General features: G+C 40.1%; 1 protein-coding gene across 1 annotated transcript in view; it reads left to right on the top strand.

Annotated features, from left to right (window-relative positions):
- The first annotated feature begins 8,725 nt into the window (after window positions 1-8,725).
- The window catches only part of LOC111265324 (visual pigment-like receptor peropsin), a 36,701-nt gene continuing 25,881 nt past the window's right edge, over window positions 8,726-19,545 (top strand). The window contains exons 1-2 of the mRNA XM_022841916.2: window positions 8,726-9,194; window positions 17,053-17,218. Of these exons, the coding sequence (XP_022697651.1) occupies window positions 9,101-9,194; window positions 17,053-17,218 (260 nt within the window). The 5' untranslated portion in view covers window positions 8,726-9,100. The remainder of the gene's footprint in view (window positions 9,195-17,052; window positions 17,219-19,545) is intronic.

Genomic DNA, 19,545 nt, shown 5'->3' with positions numbered 1-19,545 from the left:
CCGACGAGCTCAAAAAAGAGATCAAATCTAGCGTCTAGGATAGAAAATTTTAATTTATCTTATTAATTTAGATTTAATTATCGATACTAACTAAATTTTATTACACCTATTATAACGATTAGTAATTTCCCATAAAATTTCAATTAACATTCAACTTGCTGAAATGGAGTAGTCAAACCAAAACGTTAGCTCGCGAATGTAATAAATCAAACCCGGCAGTGTTGTAGTCAGTGCACCGCGAGGAATTAGCTCGTTAAAGAAAACTTCATGAAGCAGGCTCCAGCCTTGCGCGAAGTAAACACAGTTATTACTGTTATATGCAAATTTGCGGCTAGAATTAATTTTCACGACGTTGAAGTACGTATATACGCTTTCATCCAAACGTGTCTACGCCAATCGATTGGGTACTCTGGTGGATAATACAGTCTCAACCTGCATCATCCTTTCCCAGTGATGAACCCATGTGCTTGCCAAACCCCGTTCTGTCTAACAACATCGATTCGCCATCACTTCATGTTGAACTTCGCATTTGGATTGCAGTTGAATGCTCGGCGCTGGTGTGTCCCGATGCAGAGAAGCACGATAGTATCATTTTTAGCATCTTCGATGACTTCTACAGATGCCGAAGGTTACGAAGTCACGCGGAATCCAACAACGAACAGGTCCTGTTAGTAACGACAGATAACTACCAGGCATTCAGACGCGTGAACACGAGCTCTGTTCATGCCAATAGAATAGTACCTTAGATGTCCTGCTAAGATGATTTCACTGTCAATTTCATTATGTTGTAGCAGCTGAACTGAGCAGCTAACTTAAAAGAGCAGGCCTGGCCGCTCGTAGAAGGTGGCGAATTTAAACGCTTGAAAAAACGCTCATCACACTGGGGGCTAGTGTTCGGGTCGTATATACGAACTATGAAAACCCGATAGTACCTTGTAGATTTGTACATTAACATTGTATTTTTTAGACAGTCACACATTCGTTACCAAACGCTATGTTATGATAAAGCTCAAATCGGGTATTCATTTTAGTCGGGTCCGGGAATCATGGAGATGAAGTGTGCCTAGCTCGAGCTTCGTTGATATGCATCTTTAATTATATACAGATAAGTGTAATTTTATTCTCTGCGCGTAAGCTTTCGCCTTCCTAGATACTTATAGGAGAGATCTTATTGAGCTCTGAGAATCAAAAAATGGTACAAGGAGACAAAAAAAATGCATACAATTTTTTAATGTCGTCCTATGCGGTTCACATCGATTGGAAGTTCTGGTTGCAAGAAGTCATTCTACAAAAAGCTAACTACTTTATCTGTAGTAATGCAAATGTTTGTTAATAAGATGGACACAATAAGAAAAACAATCCTCAACGTTTTGGAGACACCCTGCATGAGAGGCAATTATTTTTAGTGTCTCCCAAACTACAGAAACACGAACGAAGCAGAACATCAAGTTCAACCATTTAGCCTAATACCTCCGGAAACGATGAACGCAAGTGGACGTAAAATACGTGAGTATATAATACACCAAGAAGGCGTCAACGTTAAAATGCTAATATCCGCTGAGGTTTTTATTGGTACCTTCTACACGAAGATGATAGATGCCCGTCCTTTCGCTTCATGCACCTGTCTTCAGATCTCGATATATCACCATGTTCCTGCTCAATCCTTGATCTCAACTTTAAACTCGACTAATTGATCCACCAAATACATAACGTATGTATGGAAATCATAGTGATTATTATTATTATCCCGACTTAGACTCCATTATTTTCCTGTATACGCAGAGATTCTAATACATTGAAGTCAACTAGCCTCAGAGGCGAAAGTGGAAACATTATCGTCCCATATCTTTTCTCTGCGATTCACAGATCCATCATATACCCATAAGGAGAGAGCAGGAGCGAAAAAAAAGTGATTAACTAAATTGGTCGAGACCCGTTCTTGCTTGCGTCAAGGCCTTCCTGAGCTCAGCAACGACAATGACGCATTTTGCCAATATAAACGTCAAAGGGCTACCGGCAAGGGACAGTCCTGCGGCAGAAGGGGACCAGCCAGGTTCGGCTTTATGGGTGCAGCGAAATTTGTTAACATAACTAGTGGAACACAGTTGATTTGACGATATGGGGTTAATAGGCATAAAGACAGAACTGATGATGCAGGACTGGAGATCATAAGAACAGTCGTTTATGTTTTTTTTTCAAACTAATTATCCTAATCTATTGAACTCTTAGTTTGATATCATAAATATCTATGTTGTGATTATTAGGAAATGTTTAAGTCTATGATAGACTTTCAACAAAAATAGCCTTCGAGATCGCCTAGACCTGTAGATATATTCTCATGATTTGCCAGTTAGAGATGTATTATAAGTTGAATTTTACATTTTATTTTAATTTGATCTGACTAATATTTGACTGGTTTCTAGATAAGATAGACATTACAGAACTTCATATATCGAATACGTGCAGTGTAACAAAAGCAAGGGAGAAAAAACTTCTAATGAAGGCCAAGGCGAAGACCAATGCTGCTAGCGCGAACCTCGGCAGGTGGCAAACCTTAGGTAGTAAAAGCGAAGTACAAATTATTTACCGATTGATTTTCGGTACGGCACAGCTGTCTAGCAATATATTCAGCTGATATGATTGAACGAAGTGCCGTTCTGAAACGCAACCTTACTAGTCCAGTGTAACTTTTTTTAAATAATACGGGCGGAAATACGGGCCATATACTCTATCACTTATCAGGTCCATGGCGTTAATTAGTCCACTTACTTGGTTTTTAAGTAAACAACTCGCTCTCCCTGAAAAAGAAAAGAATACCCCCTAAAGCATGAATATATATTATTACAGGGGGATGATCCCGGCATCGTTGTTTGTAGATGTTAATTCGGAATCAGAATACGTTGAATAACGCTGCAATCTTGTTTCAACATTGCGACCGATGGCAACGATTTTTGCTTTCATCTCTGAGGCAGTAGATTACTTATCAGGATGAAACGTGAGATGGTCCTTCAGAAGATCCTTTGCCATGTTGGTGCGTGCTAGGCCGTAGTTTGTTCGACCAAGGGCACCTCATTTATATTGGTCAATGACGAAGGCCTTTTACCAACGCATGAGAATTTGTAGAACTGAAAATTATTTCGTATGGTATCGTATCATTATCGTAGTCGATAGGGTCGGCAGCGTATTATTAAGCATATGCTTTATTATTCCAACCTGAGATGCTCCAAATGGCAGTCATGGCGCTTCAGTGTGTTCACGGATTTTATGCGCAATCTACTGTTAGGTAAACATTAGCCCAAAGAGAATTAGACAGATTCTGCATTAGTTGGGTCTTCTTTTTCGGAACGTTTCTTAAATATCGGCTATTTGGTTTGAAATCTTGCTGATATCAACACAATCTCGGCCTGGAAGCCCTATGAAAAGACGTTTTCATCGTGCCCTTAAGAAGCGGTTTGGGCACATGTTTCTATGTGATCTTCGACTCGGTACGCCGCTGCCACTTGTAGTACTGAAAAAGCGGACAGAAAAAATGGACTTATAGAAGCATAGATGGACGTAAGTGGACATATCTACAGCTGATGTAGATAGAAAAACAGATTTTCATGCACACACATCTTCGTAGCAGTGGGCTAGTGTGTGCAATGGTCGTCCTATAACCTGCATTGAACGAACTGCTAAGTTATCTCGACCGATGTATTAGGACTCTGTATTTACCCTGCTTAATATATTCGTCACTATTTCATTCACTCGGTCACCTTTAAGATCTAAAACCCTTGCCATTTTTGACAGCCCAACGTATTTCTCTGTACTATATTAAAATTAGAATTTCTATGCATGTCGACGTTCACCAAGGTAAGCGTTTGAATATGCGCGAAACATTTTTAGCCAAATCGTCTTCATAAAAAAAAGCATCCACAGTACAAAATTAGCGGTTTTTTACGGAGTTATTTTTAAATAACCTAAAACTCAATAAAGGTCTAAATGCCAGTAATATAGAAAGATGAACTTGTGCACGGAAGATGTCGACTGCGGCCGAAGACCTTATTAAATCGTCAGTGGCCAGGCTATGAGGGGCGTGGCACCTCCCATGAAAGAAACTAAAACTATTTATTCCACTTTGGAAAGGCGTGCGGATCACGAATGGCTGTTTTCGTGACAGTGTTTTAAACGTCCTAAGCAGTCACACTTTTTGTAGCAGTACCTTAAGAAACGGAAACCAAAAGTCACTTTTGGCTGGGGAAAAATGAGGGTCACTTGTTAGGAGGGCAGACACTATGTTGTGTCAGTGGCGCATCGACAGAGAGCTATTTCCAACTCGGCCAATTAGGCTAATTAAGTTATTCATATTGGTACAACAAAACTGATTATCCACAGGTATTATATAAGCCAAATTTGGATGCGTCGACGGAACTAAGTTGGGCCGTCTAGTGGCACATTTTTTAAACATTCGTACACCCAGCCGAAGCCATATTGAGCCTGTACTTCGAGCGTCTAAGGCAGTCCCTGTAGAAATCAGTTTAGAGATTGACGTAAAGTCAAATGCACCTTGACCAGAGCGACTGCTGTCAACTCCACTCACATCGCGAAGGTGGACGCCCGATCATAGTCCAGCAAAAGTCTGCCATCGCAGAAAAAGGTGTGAGTTAAAACCTTAGGTGAAGCTCCTAATAACAGAGGCATTCAAGGTGTTTTGCTGTAGCAGCTGTCGGCGCTAGGAGAGCGGCAAACAATGTAATTACGAGTAGCAGGCGCCAAGTGTGCGGATGACTTATAAAGCGAATTGACAGGAAGTGACTTGGCCTGTAACACGAAAAGACTGTAGTCCTGATTGAGTTTTGCAATACACTGCATTATCCTAACCTTTTATTGGCCAGGTCTCACAGAACTTGAAGCAACAAAAAGAAGATGATACTTTTAGGATTCTGGTTAAAAGCCAGATTTTTTAATTATTTCACGCTAGGATTCGGAGCTTAATTCCGTAGGGATAGTTAAAAAAAAAAAATATATATTAATAAACGTGATCATCTGGGAGGTGACATTGTTGACACTCTAAGGCTGTTTGAGAACGCTTTTAGGCATTATTTTAAAGGCAAGGCCTTTAAAGAACTAGCCAAGCTATCGTTTTCTCTTCGGCGTACTCATCCCTAATATTTATCTTATTATTAAATATTTACATTTACCTATTGAAACACATGATCATACTCAAACAAGCTCTGCTAGCTAGTTGGTGACGAATTTTCATAGCTAAGCTTCGGTTATCGAACACTCTCGCGAAATGTCTCTCTTGCTACTTCTGTTTTTTCTAGCGGAAACAGAATACAGCTTAAGGTCAATTTGTTTAGAACGTCTGACGAATAGTGCTAGTCCTTAACTAAACCTGTAATTCGACATAATGTACCATAAAACGACCACTATGATACAGGCAGTTGTACCCAACCGGTAAAACACGTAAATACGAAACATAATTGACTTATCAACAGACATGTAGTTTCCAGTTCAGGTAATCGAATAACATCAGGATTCGAGCGCTAAATTCAACATAACAGGTTGAGTCTAATTTTGTTCGTATTTTTATAGAGAGCGATAGAGTGTAAAAACGAACTCTTGGTTATTTATTAGCTGAGTTTTCCATAATGTTTAAAAGTGAACCTGCCGAGTCATATCGTGGTAAGAGACTTCCGCAGGACAGCGTGACGCATATCTTTAGGCTCAAGTAGTTCTAGTGTCAAGGTGAGCTGGCCCATTGTAAGGCAATGTAGTACCTGTTTGTGCTGATACAAGAAACTACGCTAAGCAAGTGCATATAGCTTAGTCGTGGTCGCAATATAACCCTCAACACCGACTGATGAATAGCTTACGTAAGTTCCAATTACAGCGTACAGACTTCTGATCCAATCAATTGTTTAGGGTAATTTTTCTGCAACGAATAAGACATCTACGAGACCTTTAGGAGGTCAGGGGTACATTAAAACGTTTAGGCTAAGAGATCCGGTCAGCAGATATGTTAGTTAAATTCGCTTATTGGGCTATAAAAGCGGACAACTTGAAGTTATTGTGGAAGTAACTCGCTCAAATAATATTGGCAAATAAAAGTAAAGTTTTGACCAAAATGTTTTATATACATGGAGTTTGTAACGCGATATAGCTAGAAGGTGCTTTGACAAGTAAGAGATATTAACCTAACTGGTCTTGCCCGAATTATTTAATTATTGTGTCAACCTTGACAGTCTTCTCAAAAAACAGAGGTGTACTGATGCGTTACCAACAATAATCTTGAGTTCATGCCCTTGAAGGTTTAGTCGATTGTTTGTGCTATCTACGATTATTATTTTCCATCATAAAACATCATACACAGCAGCCTATAACGTTCGGTGCACGGAAAAAGCGTTCTATTGTCGGGAGCGCAAGAAAAAGTTATCGACGAAAGAAGCGTTATAGAATCGAGAGCTTTTTTAAGAGACCGTGGCGGGAAATGATGCGAAATGAGGCTACGCGTACGCTTGATTTCACATAGCTTAGCAGCAGTTATATTATGACTGACCGTCATTCCAGCAGGCGTCCATCTGCATGAGCGAATCGTGAGCGATCCTAGTGGGGCACGATATTCGACAGCCACTTAATCCCTAAACAAATAACGGAGCCGCGCCGGCTGTGACTCTGGCGAAGAACACAACTCTACGCATACGCCGGCCTACTGCCTAACCTTGGACACTTCGAAACAGGTTCGTCAACGAGAAAGTCAGGAGGGTAATGAATAGGTATCCAGATCGTACAATTCATAATGAGAAATAAACCAATGGAAAATGAGAAAAGAGAACATTCTTAAAGAAAACACTAAGCTAGACAAGGGAGAACCAGTCAAATTTATGGGAGCTGGAAAAGCTGAAGACCTAACTGACGTGCCGGGTTCGCAGAAGGCTGATTTGTGTAGGACAAGGAGCTAAAGAACATTTCAGCCAAAGAGTCGAAGTGCGGGGAGCGCGAAGATCCTCTTTGTCAACTGCGCTCTCCCCGTGAAAAGTTACTGTAGACAAAATAAATGTGCCTTTATCATTTCGATTGTAACTTGTTTGAAAAACATCTTGTATCAGACAATACTAATATTTAATAATGAGAGCTGCTAGGACGAATCAGCAAACAGCTGCACCCTCTGGCGGCCGGGAAAAGGCCGAACGAGCATGAAAACGCGTGTCCCTAAGAGCAGCTATGGAAGTCGACTTCAGCTCAGCACCACTATAAAAGCTGGTCTCAAGTACGACAAGAGCGCAAAAATATTAATATGAAACTGAGTTCGAATTAGTATTAACAAGGCTATCCGAATGAAAGGACGAAATCTATTGACGAGGAATAGTCGGAATGGAAATTTTCGGAATTGGACGGTATCGCTCTTCAGCGAAACCACACACGGCCAATTCTTTGCCAGTCTATAAGATCTAGATTAATCATTACTATTATATTGATTTGTATAAGCTCCAAGGGACAGTACGTAGTTCTTCTAAGTCTGTATAATTGAAGCTCTCTCATAACGTTAAGGCGTAAGTTTACAAATCCTCAAGCTAAAGGAATGATTGAGCCAGATAGTTCTTCACGATCGAGTTGTCCTTGTGCCACCAGTTAGACGGGTGATATAGCTAATTTCTTGCGGGGCATTCATTGATACTAGAAAGTGTCCTAGGCACAAGGTTTTTCATAGTGATCAGGTCGGTTACGTTAGTTGAGGTGAATCGATCGTTGAAGAAATTTAGGTAACAAGTGAAACTTCCAGGTAGACTTCCATTGTATACGCCCATATAGCTCATTAGAGGTTATACGAATTTTATTTTAGATCGGCGGTCAGTGAAAAAATACACACTTGTAAAAAAATGGCGCCATTTAAGGCACGGATATACTGTTTTGTGTTGTGAAATTTGCGAGTCATTCGCGAGACTTGGATTGCTGTTTCAACAACAAAATCAGTACCAAATAATTTGTGAAAAGCTAGCTAGTGTAATATATACGTCCCGTTGGAGGCAAACATCTCCATTGAACGTATAAAATTAAAACGAAAGTAACTGCTAACTGGTGGTAGCGTCAATCGATCGTAGAACTTAGAATGTTCTTATTGTGCGTAGACAGCTCTCACGATTACTAAGAATAACGAGTACTTGTGGACATTTTTAAATCCATTCTACTGTCTGTTTCTGCCATTTGATATGTTTTCGAAGTCTAAAAGGTAGACTGAGAATCTCTGTACAGATGACTTCATCATCGTTAGCAATTTGCAACAATATACTAAGTATGATGAGCTCATTTGTTCAGGCCTTGTATACAAAAGGCTTGTAACAGCGTATGAGAAGTTTACCCATGCGTTTCGATAACTAGAGCCTGGACGAGAAAGCCCTTAGTCCTGTTCATGGTATCTGCTAACCACAGATATCATGAAAGCGGTCAGAGCTTACCTTACGCCTACTAGTGATTGTAAAACAACAATTTATTTAGTTCTTTAAATGAACATTACATCATTCTTATGGCGTGCCTGTGACAACTCGCCTCGGCTTACCGTGTCCTTTATGCACGTCGCCGGGGGGTATCCCTTCCACCTTTCTTATTTCCGTATGTAAGTCCCCTTGATGTAAGCGTGGCGTCCTTTCCCAGACGACGACGAGAGTCGAGGATTGTTCCTTTCCACTTGCCGGTAAACTCTCTGCGAACCATTTCGGTTTTTGCACTTGTTCCGCCTCTCTGACCGGCCACTGCCACGTGGTGGCTTTAGGACAACACGAATATTAAGCACGACGATGCGCAAAAGAAGATGCTTCAAAAACCCAAACCAAAGTTTAATTTTGCAGCGTTCAATTAAATAAACAGTTATGGGTTCGTGTTTTGACAAGCTCGTGACAAGCGTGTCCATAACGATATGCGCCAAGGATATTATGTACTCGTCGGATTATAATGTTGTTACGGTTTAATGTTTCCTAGCGCAGGTGATAAGTATGCGAACTCATCTGACCGTTATCATTAACGGTGAGCAAAGTGCTGTAATGGACAAGGGCACGTTGCTTGACCAACACGTTTATGGTTTAGCGTAATCAAACGCGAATTAGCAGCAACAGAAAACGATATGGAAGTCTCGGAGGATCCTGATGCCGACGCCGTGACCTTACACCTGTCTCAGACCCTTCATACTGCGATAGGTGTCTTTCTTTCAGCTTCAAGTGAGTTTAAGCAAAACAGGGTCTCTACAAGAAGCCGCTTACCCTAATAATTCCACGTCGTAGAACATTTGTGGTATATTGATTCCATTCTATTTCACTCGGCATTTGCGAACCGATGGTCGGAGCGAGTGTCAATGAAATCGGTTGGAGTAGGCCGATCCAACGTGGAGTTCACTGTAAAAAAACTAGCGTAAGGTCGCACAACTGTCGCTTGCACTAGACCTCTTCTGAGGAATTTTCCTTTTCAATTCAAAAAATTATCTCGACCTGACCTAGAATACAGGTAAAAAGCCCGTTCATGTCGTGTTGAATAGTGTTTTCTGAAACTCTCTGTGTGAGAAGTTTGTTTTCTTCACAAATCTCCATGATCATATCAGCCCCTCGTACTTCGAGCAACCTTTTTACAAAGAAGAGTCAACATTTCACCCGCCAGAGTTGACCAGTATCTACGTCATCAGAACACGTCTTTGTTGAGTAGAATTCAGGAGTGTTTCAAAGCAGACTGCTTCCAGGACTGATGTGCTCGAACAATCAAACAGGAGTTCACGTATGTTACCAGTGGCCTTTGGCCTGATGATTAACTGCTTATTGTTGCGATAACTACCCGAGCTGGCAACTGAGATCTAAGTTTGCGTTCAGCCTCTCCCCAAATATAAAATCAATTATAGTATTTGTTGATGTGGATTTCGAAGAGTGCTTTCTAAGCTGAGAAACGCTTCGAATAACATCTCTCGATCTTTCCTTGGGACGCATCCTCTAGATGAGAAGTAGATATTGGCTCTTTATTACATAACCCTTGGTCTATAGATATAGTGTATTTATAAAATAAGCGATATTTATGCCCTATGTTCTGTGCTTAAACTCTTGAGTATTATTTCAAACGCGTGCTTCCCAGCACGAAACGAAATTTGTCGACGCCCGGATTCGAACATGGAAGTCTCTATGTCCTAAGGTGCGTTGAGTATCGAAGACTATTATTTGCACTTTGGAGTAAACTTTGTTGCTTCAAGTTAGCTGTAGCTGGCTTTAAATGTTTTTTTACGAAAATTGTAGTTTTATTATGAAATTGAAAACGGAACGCAACGATTGCCAGGTCGGTGCACCGTGGTCTTGTCAGAAATTGTCTGTATAACTTTCCTTTTAGCTAGGAGAATGTTTCGAACATTTGGCATAGAAAACCCACCCAATTTAATTACTAGTCACTGTTTTTGCTGTTTAAAGATTTATTCCGTTATAAGTTTTTAACAATAAGCCAACACTAAAGCCGTGTATTAACAGACTGCTATAGCTGCCGTATTTCTGTTCTCAAATCGAAATGCTTACATACAAGTTGTGCTAGATAACCCAATTCTACATAGACCATTGGAACCCAGAAGGAAATTGAAGAGAAAATTTTAATGAAATTCTTTGCAAAAAAGGAGCGGGATATACCTTCCGCTCTATATTTATATTGAAATTTTATCGTAGATATACGAAGAATGCTAAAACCCCGAAGGGCCTGCATATATTATCACTAGTTAAAACAGGACTGTATAGCGATTGGAGTTTGAAGCATGAGAGATAGTTGAAGTTGTCGGCGTAGGACATACCTCTCCGTTTAGCGTGTAACTGTTTGTTTTAAGTGCTATTTCTGATTCTATTAGAGTCCTGCAGGGCGCTGCCTACAACTCTATTTTGATATGAAAAGACTGGAACTGCCTTTGTGCTCATGGTCGGAACGCATTATGTATACACGGATTTATGAGACACATCTGTGTATGTTTCTTTTTAAATTCTATATAACTATACAATACAAAGCCCATTTGCCCCCAATGAAACTAGTTTGTATTGAATTAATTTTGTGTTTATTGCTGCTGCTCGTCTACAGTTGTGTACTGGTTTAATAAATAATATCTCAGAGTTAGGTGTAACATCCGGTACTATTTGCAATACCCGATACAATAATTTACTGAAATACATTCTAGCCTAGAAATCGTCTCTGTTATAATACAGGAATGCCTGATCCCTAATGACAACTGGCATGGTGGTACTATACTTTTGGGACCCGCAGTTCCGCTATGGATAGATGAACTCTGCTTCTTATCATATGGGCCAAATCGAACACTCTTCTTGTTGTTGCCTAGTAGAGGATACCTTTTGCGGCGTCAAAAGTTGCAATACAGGCATGCAAACTATACCTACCATTGTGAGCATATCTGAACGAAACTGCTTATTCATTAAATACTGCAATACTCATTAAAAAAATCTACTGATGAATTTAGAAGGTTCATGAAATCAAGCTACTTCAAATAAGCTTGTCCAGCCTTAAATGTATTTATGTAATGAATACCTACAAATTCATTGTCTTTTGGTACCTCATGGTACCTTTCATCCTTCTTCTATTATGCGTCTTTCTTTATTCTGAAGTTGGATGATATATTAACCTCAGAAGGCGCCGACAGGGCCATTGCTTTCTTGAGTTTCTACATTTTAATACCCATTACTTTTAACAGTTAGCTTGCAAAGAGCAAGGTGATGAAAGTGCTCGACGGTTATAGCTGGTGCGAGTTCCCTGAAGTTCCCGCTAGAAGACACTGCGCTAACTTTTTTAAATAGTAGCTCCGTACCGAATAACCTAATGTCATTGCTTTAAAAACAGGATTTCGGTATTGATATATATATATATATATGTGAAATTCAAAATTCTTTAAATACACTTAGGTAACATATCATTCGATGCCTCCTTTTGTCAGCTAACAGTAAACAGAGCCTTATCCGCAACATCTTTTCTACGCGCACGATATTTGATAAGAAGCCTTATTTTGAGCAAAGGTGACTAACAGCTTTATAAACCAAGTCGTCGCATTTAGAAAGAGAGATACACATCTGTATCTATTTCAAAGTATGGGACCGACTTGGTTCCAAAGAAAACATCGACTTTTGAAACTATTGTTTCATCCGTAAACGTCTTCACTGCAAATCTATGGTGTGTTCTGAAGGCCTTAACCCTTAACCACCTGCTAGGTCTCGTTCTCCAAAGTTTCTGAAAGCGGTGCGGTTCATGTAATGTTTGCTGACAGCCTAAACTGAACGACTGATGAGCTCCATTCGACAACAGGTGTCCTGAATTGTGATCGATAACCTGCTTAACATTCATAATACTTCTAGTCTCGCTGGACCTATGTGCACAAACAGAGTCACCTTATGCTATACAATGTCGAATGGCTAGAGTTCTCTTAGCAGAAATAATCACAAGCACAGGTTTCCAGGGGGATAAACTTCACTTTATCTTCATGTACATAGCCCATCCATGTTAATGGTACCTAGCCTCTTTGTATGAAGGAGAAATGACAGCCTAACATGGTGATCTCGAGGCGTTGTTAACAGCCTGAGGCAAGGCACCTGAAGTATCATCACCTGAAGCACCCGGCCGTCAAACATGCATTTGTAAAGAATTAAGTTGCGAGATACATTGTGTCATAGGAGATTTATGGGGTTCTTTTTTAAATATATGTCAAAGTCTTCGTAATGAAAAAATTGTTTACATATTATTTTATAGTATTACATTTTACCTAAATGTTTCATTCAGCCGTACGTCTAGTCTCAGTAATCTCAACCAACTTGTCGATCACTCGTAACTGCTTGTCTCTCATTCGCAAAAACATCTATATATTATTTTAAGCATCGAAGGCCTTAAAGCTGCGGAAGATCAAAGACATGTTTGATTGATATTTATATGTAGCTCGTCTTTCCAATGTGTAAACAACAACCTCATAGTCGGAATTTAGATGAAGCAGGTGTTTTATAGAGTGAATTATAGGTTGGAAAATTAGCCAGAAAAGCAGGACAGAAGGACAAGTTGTGATCGTTTAATCGCTCTCTTCGCTTATTGGTACATGTTATGTTGCATAAGCATATCTAGTAGGACCAGGGTGTTTCGTCACAACCATTTCGGTATTTTCCTACACGGAGATCGGAATCAGTCATCGGCTTGGTGAAACTATCGATTTTTTGTTGAGAAATCCCGACCAACTCGCTGTTTATGTTTTTAATTGCGCCATTTTTATCACGCTTATTGGATCTTTGGCAAACTCTTGTATTTGAATGGTGCGTACCAATTTACATAATGTGGCACACATACAATTCAGGATATAAATCCCGATAGACTGTTTTAAGATAGAAAGTTTTAATTCTTTTATTTCTGTTCAAGTGGCTCTGCTCATTCTCCGAGTGTTCTAAGCGTATCTAGGGCGCTTAAAGACTGAGCGATCGCGAGCAGCTATTGCAGAGATTGACAACTATTCACTGTGCACACCTGCAACTGATCTCAGCGTTGGCATGAATTCTAACTTTACCTGATAGGTCTATAAGCTTTTTCAAAGGTCATGCCTGGCCGAAGAACTGAGATTATGATGTACCGTTCTATTGCCGAATTCGTAAATGGTTCAGTGGTCAGCTGCAGTACACTGAGTAACGTTCATTAAACCGGTAATCTTTATTATAACAGTAGATGGACGGTACCCCGACGCTAAAAAAAAAAAGAGAGACAACCCAATATTAACCGATTTGACGCGCACCGACGTTATCCTAATACATTTATATTGTATTTACCTGGCTGGCCAGTTCAGACTCCACTTGAACCCGGCGGAGATAGACATCATGTATTAGTTTAGCGATAAACAGTTGTTCTTAGGACCGAATTTAGAATTTAGGACCGAATGTCCAGTTATTATTGAATACATATATATTGTGGAAATGTAGTTACACCTAATAACCGATTAAAAATAGATGACTTTACGGTTACATAGATCTCGGCCTGCAAATAGGGTATAGTTGTATGAATATGAAAGGGTAATATTCTATTGTACAAGCTAAATTATGCCATGTGGCCAATAGCCATTAGCTGACTGAGGCCTTGAATCAATCGAATCATGATAGCTAAGGTTTTAGGCAGTGTTTTATTGGTTGCACCAGGAAACGTGGTATAGAAAAGTACGAACTATTCCTAACATTACAGACGAGCCAACCAGCCACCTCGAATAAACCTATTACTTCACAGTCTTGCAGACCAACTTGACTAACGACACCTTGTGGGTACTGCAAGATGTCCTGGGGCCATTTTTGCCCCAGTCTATTCATTGTGAGTTTCATGAATTTTCTACATTTGATCCTCTGCGCAAATTTGAAGTGGTAAAAACATGGTTTATCTCAGAGGTACAATTACCGCCACACGCAGGTGATTGGACTTCTACCTAGACCGTATTAAGCACTGGTCGGGCTGACTTTTTTTAAAGGTATATGATGCTAACCATTCAAAGAAAACGTGACAGGCGGATCCGATCTCCAAAAGCCCGCTAGTGACCTCGTTGACCTTTCTACTTCGATGTATTTTAAAACCGGCTGACGACAAGATCGGCCGAATACGAAGACCTGATGAAAGGCTTTTTTAACTCTGGGTCTTTATTGGAATGAGTGTGATGCAGTAATTCCACAAGAATCATTCTTACTTTTGGAACCCAGTATTAAAAGTTACGAATTTATTTTCTACGTGACAGGTGGGTTACGAGAACGAACCGACCTTAAGATACTAACTTCTTTATTGAATCGGTCGCATTTGCACGGAAACTCTTTGGTCAGCCCAAATTGAGCGTAAGGCTTTACTTGGGCTTTGTATTATGAGCAATCGTAACAATCTAAGCGTATAAGAAAAACTAAGTTATACAGGAAGAGGAATAAAGAGTAAATAGTTTAGCATTAATCAGTGTCTGATCCGCATGTTTGTGGAACAAGTAACGTGTAATAGCTTACCTGAACAAAGGCAGACCTAATACTTTATTCAGCAGGTACTCCCAAATCCGCTTTTCGCAGTCTCGTTTATTCCCACAGTTTACCATAGGATATGAAAAGATTCGTGGCAGTCTGACCACAAAGTAATTACATTCGCTTTTGTTGTTATTGCATAGACGTACGTTTTTTGCCCACTGGTGCTTCGTGCGAAAAAGTAACTTGACGTTGTTTGTCATTGCAAAAATTTCAGTTGTAAGCACTGAGCAAGTTACAGTCAGGTAAGTTTAATTCATTTTAGTTCAAATGCTAGTCGATGCCACCAGCCTAACACCTACCATACGTCGGAGAATTTGATTTGAAAAATGATTTATTATCGTTAATATTATCATTAATAGGAAGCTCCCACAAACAGCCCCCCTGACGAAGTCGATCGCTATGAGGCCATGTACCAGCGATTTTCCTAATCCGCAATCCAGCATTTGCCCACGAAACTTGTTTCGCACTCGTCTCAATAAATTCCGCCGATCGAAATAACTAATAATAATACGAAGGTCCTATGCTACATGGATACGAAAAGAAGGCAAACAGATCGGACAGGACTACAGTTGTACTGCTTCTCTCTATAAAAGTTCCTTATCGTTTGGCTAAAAAACTTCCATCCTTTTACCTGACTACTCAAGTCTTTCTGATCTATGCATGCACACATCACGAAGTTACGCTCCTGAATCATTCCTGATCAGCGAAAAAGAAGGGGGCCGTGCAGTGTGCTTGTTGTTGTTGTTGTTGTTGTTGTTGTTGTTGTTGTTGTTGTTGTTGTTGTTGTTGTTGTTGTTGTTGTTGTTGTAGCTTTTGCTGCTCGTAGGAATGATGGACCATGAAGAATCAGAAATTTCAGACCATGTTCGTCCCCAGACATTGGGCGCTTGTAACTGAGATCAAACAAACGTGGCCTGATCATCATCTTCAAATAACAATTTGTAAGCACTATACTCTAGCGAGTCATAATGTGCTGTTTACGTTATTGCGAGCACAAGACCCTACCCCTAGCCGTGTTCTGCTTTATTTGAAGAGCGATACGCTTAGACAGCGAGGCTCAAGAGTAAATCGCGTATCGCTTATTAGTTTTCCTTAATTCTCTGTTCTCGGCATCAATCGCGCGCAGATGCATCACCTGATAGACCGACGGAAATAATTCCTTTATGGTTACCTATGTTTTAGTGCGTTACGCTCAGGGAGATAACACAGAGTTTCCCTCAGACGTAATTCTTCTAGACACACGTTTCCAAAACTTACAATTACGTGCTATTATTATTATGAGTTGACGAGCATTGGGTTCAATCTTGCGTCTCGCTATGGTAAAATTATTATCATCATTTGAGGCACCGTCTTGCGTACGGATGTATTCTCTATTATTTTACTATTTACAAAGTCTGCTGATCCGAAGAAAAAATTCTATTTACGTGAGTCTGACGTGTCTTGAAGTTCCGTTTCGGCATATTTCGTTTTTTCGTGTGCGACTTCCTTACAACAGTGCTGTCCATATTTCTGTATACCAGTGTTGTACGCATTCTAACGATAGAGCTCTCGTGTCTACAGTTATAGACGGAACTTTCCCATTCGGTTACTCAAGTGAAGTAAGAGCAAGATGCAGGCACTGATCGTTCATCGATCAAATAATTACACGTAGAAGATAGTCGCGAAGGCAAAGTTACCCGCGGATTAAGCGCAAAGCTGCTAAAGTAAATATTGATTTATGGTTTGACGAGGGGGATGTATTCAGCTATTTGCCCTACTCGTTCCAATCTGATCCGCCCATTGTGCCTCCGTAGATACTCTATTGTGCTGTGTGGGAAATTAGGACAAGTTAGTCAGCAGTCCAATCTGTTATCCAAACGTCTGCTTTCGTCGGGGACATAGGTGTATGCATTGTGATACTCAGATCTCAGAAACGAATGATAAATGTATTCCAAGTTCAGCATTCGAGCCGGTCAACAGCTGCGGGCTCTAAATCGGATATCACAGAGCGTTGGCTATTTGCAAGCAAAAAATATCGGATGATACTCACTAACGTACTCTTTTCCATCTCCCCCAGGTTTGATCGGTATTTTGGCAAACGTAATCGTCCTGATTGCCTTTTGGAGACTGATTACCACGCGACTGTCACCAGCATCGATCGTGCTCATCAACCTCACACTTAGTGACCTCGGCATTTTACTCATGGGATTTCCTTTTAATGCCACATCGCATTTTGCTGGACGGTAGGCTGTGTTAACGTACCTATTCCTTTTTGTTTAAACCTAACGACTAAACATAAATGCTGCACTGAAATGTCTCGAGTGATGAGACATGCGCTCGCTTGCATGCATTTTACTAGAAATTTTTAAACTGATCCGGGTTTTCAATGAATATTAACGTTAAATACCAGAATGGAGTACTTTTAGACTGCATGCAAAAATTACCGCACGTCCTGAAACGAACTTTTTAAACAAGACAAAGAACGTACTACCAATCAAGTATATTAAAATAAAACGTAGTTTAGCCGAGCACATATCAGTGGAGTAGAAGTAGTGGAAATAGGATCAAGAACCCAGACACTGATCACGTCTGCTTTTTTTTTAGTACAAAAATAGAGTTATTAAGAACATTTTTCCGTTGTGGCGCTCAGTTTAAAAGCAGCTACTTCAAAACAGGATTCTAACCATTCACTGACTGACTATCAGTCAAACGTCCACGTGGGCTAGAAAAATAAACAAGCTTTTACTTTCTTTAGCTCGTCCGCAGGACAAGCTGGCGTCTTGATGAAAACTTGCCAACTAGATTATCCTTCAGCTCCGACGCTGGATGTCTCAACAAGTACCTCAAATTGCGACCATCGACCATATCTAGCACTATATACCGATGATACGTAGAGTTACGAAATCTTTCAAAGAAATCAGAGATTGCCCCAATTATTTTACTAGTAGGCAGGTGCTCCTCTCGGCTAATTCGTCACACATCGTAACATCTCGTATCCAAGCAGGCTCGCATTGTATTGTCAAAATGTGCTAGTTCTTTATTATACTCAAAGCACATTTTGACGACTCTCAGCAGTTCTGGTAAATGGCTGTCCAAAAGAATATCATAATATAGCTTCACTTCATAAAGGAAGGTAACATCTGAGGACTTGCTGGCTACATCCGGACAAACGTGCCCAGCCAATCGATTTTGAACTCGGCCACATCCTACGTGGATTCTCAAAGAGTCACCTGTGCATGCCTTTCTAGTACGTGCAACTTCTCTGATGAAGGGAAACACTTCATCTCCTCGCTCCTTCATGATGAAATGTCGAAGCACAATCTGGTCGTTTGCAGATACATATGGACAACTAACCAGCTAGAATACGCTGGGTGTAATCTCAGTATGCACACAGGCATAATTGCAATCCCTTTGTCTTTTTCTTTTATAACTGGCCTTACAGCACTTCTTTTTCAGCTCGGCGATTACATGAATATTGTCTAAATGAAAAAACGCCTTGAGAAGTTCTTGTATTCTTATAAGTTCTAAAAACTAACAACGGAACTTAACACGCCGCGTACGATCAGTTGTCCTTATACATTGAACTCGCTGATAACAGCGCGCGTGACGTTTGCCTTGGTTGAATACTCTAGAACCACTAGTCATATCGACCTCTACCGCCAGCATTTTGAAGCTAATGATGCTCTTCTAAGTGTAAAATTCTAGTGCTGGTCTTCTAAGCAGCCCTTTGCAGATTCGTGCTTGGCCTACTTTTGCTACATAGTTCTATTTTACAAAACTGTGGAAGAATGGATTGGAACATACGACACCTTATTGGTCGATCTCTCACCGTAAGCTCCTATCCGGCAAGCTTATAGCAGCAGTACACAGTGCCATACACATAAATTTTCTTCTTCGGTAGTTACCAGCTGCTCCATCGTACACCAACACAGCAAAATCTCTGATATATCGAGAAATTCACCTTTCGCTGGAGTATTTCAGGATATATACGAACACATCTTTGAAAATACACCCCCATTCTACGTATTGGTCGTTACTATTGAGGTTGTACCATGGTCAGCGGTCTTAGTTTGACATATTGTGACAAAATCTAATACCCAATCTAAAGAACTGACGATCCATTATACACTGAGGTGTAGCAAGATATCATCCTGAAGCAAAGAAAAAGTATATTAATATACATCAAAGAGGGGTATGATTAATACAAGATAAAATCCTACCGTTACTCGTTCCTAGATTGCGGACGACTACGCAACATCCTCTTAACAATTGTTAAAACTTATTTCAATGTTTAACAAGCGGATGCGATGAATATAGGTTTGTTCCTATCATTTACTAACCTCATTTAACTGACTTTGGATAGGTATCTCCAACAAAAATCTAGAGTTCTATGCATACAGCTGTCACGTAATCACATATATGTGACATTCTAGAAAAAATCGTTATTTTTATTTTTATCCAAATTTCAATTTTTTCTTCAATTTGTGAGGGATACATAAACACTTGATGGTTCTGTTGGCAAATATGCTTTGTCTACTAAGTTTATTATTGGTCATTCTCGCGTGGTTCA

This window comes from Varroa jacobsoni, unplaced genomic scaffold (genome assembly GCF_002532875.2).
Source record: "Varroa jacobsoni isolate VJ856 unplaced genomic scaffold, vjacob_1.0 scaffold_957, whole genome shotgun sequence".
Taxonomy (NCBI): domain Eukaryota; kingdom Metazoa; phylum Arthropoda; class Arachnida; order Mesostigmata; family Varroidae; genus Varroa; species Varroa jacobsoni.
Note: the sequence above shows the minus strand (reverse complement) of the source record. Positions and strands in the feature narration are given on the sequence as shown.